The 1,296-nt window shown below is 45.4% G+C and overlaps 1 protein-coding gene across 1 annotated transcript in view; it reads right to left on the reverse strand.

The window, feature by feature from the left end:
* Positions 1–1,296, reverse strand: part of LOC106815926 (protocadherin-16-like) — a gene marked incomplete at its 5' end in the record, with an annotated part of 12,110 nt that overhangs the window by 3,974 nt on the left and 6,840 nt on the right. The window contains one exon of the mRNA XM_014820459.1: positions 149–379. Coding sequence (XP_014675945.1) covers positions 149–379 — 231 coding nt within the window. The remainder of the gene's footprint in view (positions 1–148; positions 380–1,296) is intronic.

Genomic DNA, 1,296 nt, shown 5'->3' on the forward strand with positions numbered 1-1,296 from the left:
TTGCTCATTTTTACGCTGCATATTTACGTGACGTTCGTATGTATGTATATTAATATATTATACCTTTAACATTATATATATATATGTATATAAACGAAACAGAGAAGAAATATATATATATCGTCACGTATGGTTCGACAATGCTCACCCGTCGTGGGGTGTATAGTGAACGCCGCGTCGTCGTTGCCCGCCACCAGCGCGTACTCGATCGCCGGCGGCTGCTGCACGAGGGCGCCACCGCGGACGCTCGCTCGCGCCTGCAGCACGGGCGTGCCGGGGGCGGCGTTCTCCGCGACGATCGCCGTGTAGTTGCCGTCGCGCGTGAACGCCACCGTCGCCGCCGCCGCCTCCCACGGTTCCACGTACACCAACACGACACCTGGTGGTGGCGGGGAGAGAAACAAGATAGCGACAGTCATTACAAGATGGCAAAAACAAGAGGGCAACAGTCAGTACAAGATGGCCGAAACAAGATGGCGACAGTCAGTACAAGATGGCCAAAACAAGATGGCGACAGCCAGTACAAGATGACGAAAACAAGATGGCGACGGTCAGCACAAGATGACGGAAACAAGATGGCGACGGTCAGTACAAGATGGTGGAAACAAGATGGTGGTGACGGGGGCGAGAGAAGGGTTGCTTTACAATCACGGTACACCCATTTGTCTCACGGCCGTGAAAAAAAATTGTTTTGTGTGTTGTAAACAAGTCGCATGTAAAATCTGTCAAATCTTCTTCTGGCGTGAGAGTCTTCAACTTTTCTTTTTATAGCGTAAAACATGTCTATGATGTCAATATATTTTTCGGAGAGGAAACTTTTTTACGGAATTCAAACTGACAATATTGAAACGTACACTGGCTGAAAACTGAGCGAGTGTCGACCAAGTGAATATTATAAGTTTGTAGGATATATATTAGCATTCTAAACAAAATGGCGACGGTCAGTACAAGAAGGCGGCTGTATAATCGTCACATGGATAAACGCGATAAACACAAACGTGGACGTACGATATCGATACGACGAGATCTTGCGATCGCTAATCCAACTTTTCGATCTCTATAAACAGCACGTCTAACTTTTAAGTTTACTATTTATTATTATTGATATTTATTATATTTATATTTTTTTCCATTACTGTTGTTACTTTTACGGCTAGTTGGTTACTGGTTTCTCTCGTCAGTTTACACAGTGAGCAGGTTGAATCGAACAGAAGGGAGCCATGTTAGGAGGAGAGAGAGAAAGAGAGAGAGAGAGAGAGAGAGAGAGAGAGAGAGAGAGAGAGAGAGAGAGAGAGA

This window comes from Priapulus caudatus, unplaced genomic scaffold (assembly GCF_000485595.1).
Source record: "Priapulus caudatus unplaced genomic scaffold, Priapulus_caudatus-5.0.1 Scaffold1237, whole genome shotgun sequence".
NCBI lineage: Eukaryota > Metazoa > Priapulida > Priapulimorpha > Priapulimorphida > Priapulidae > Priapulus > Priapulus caudatus.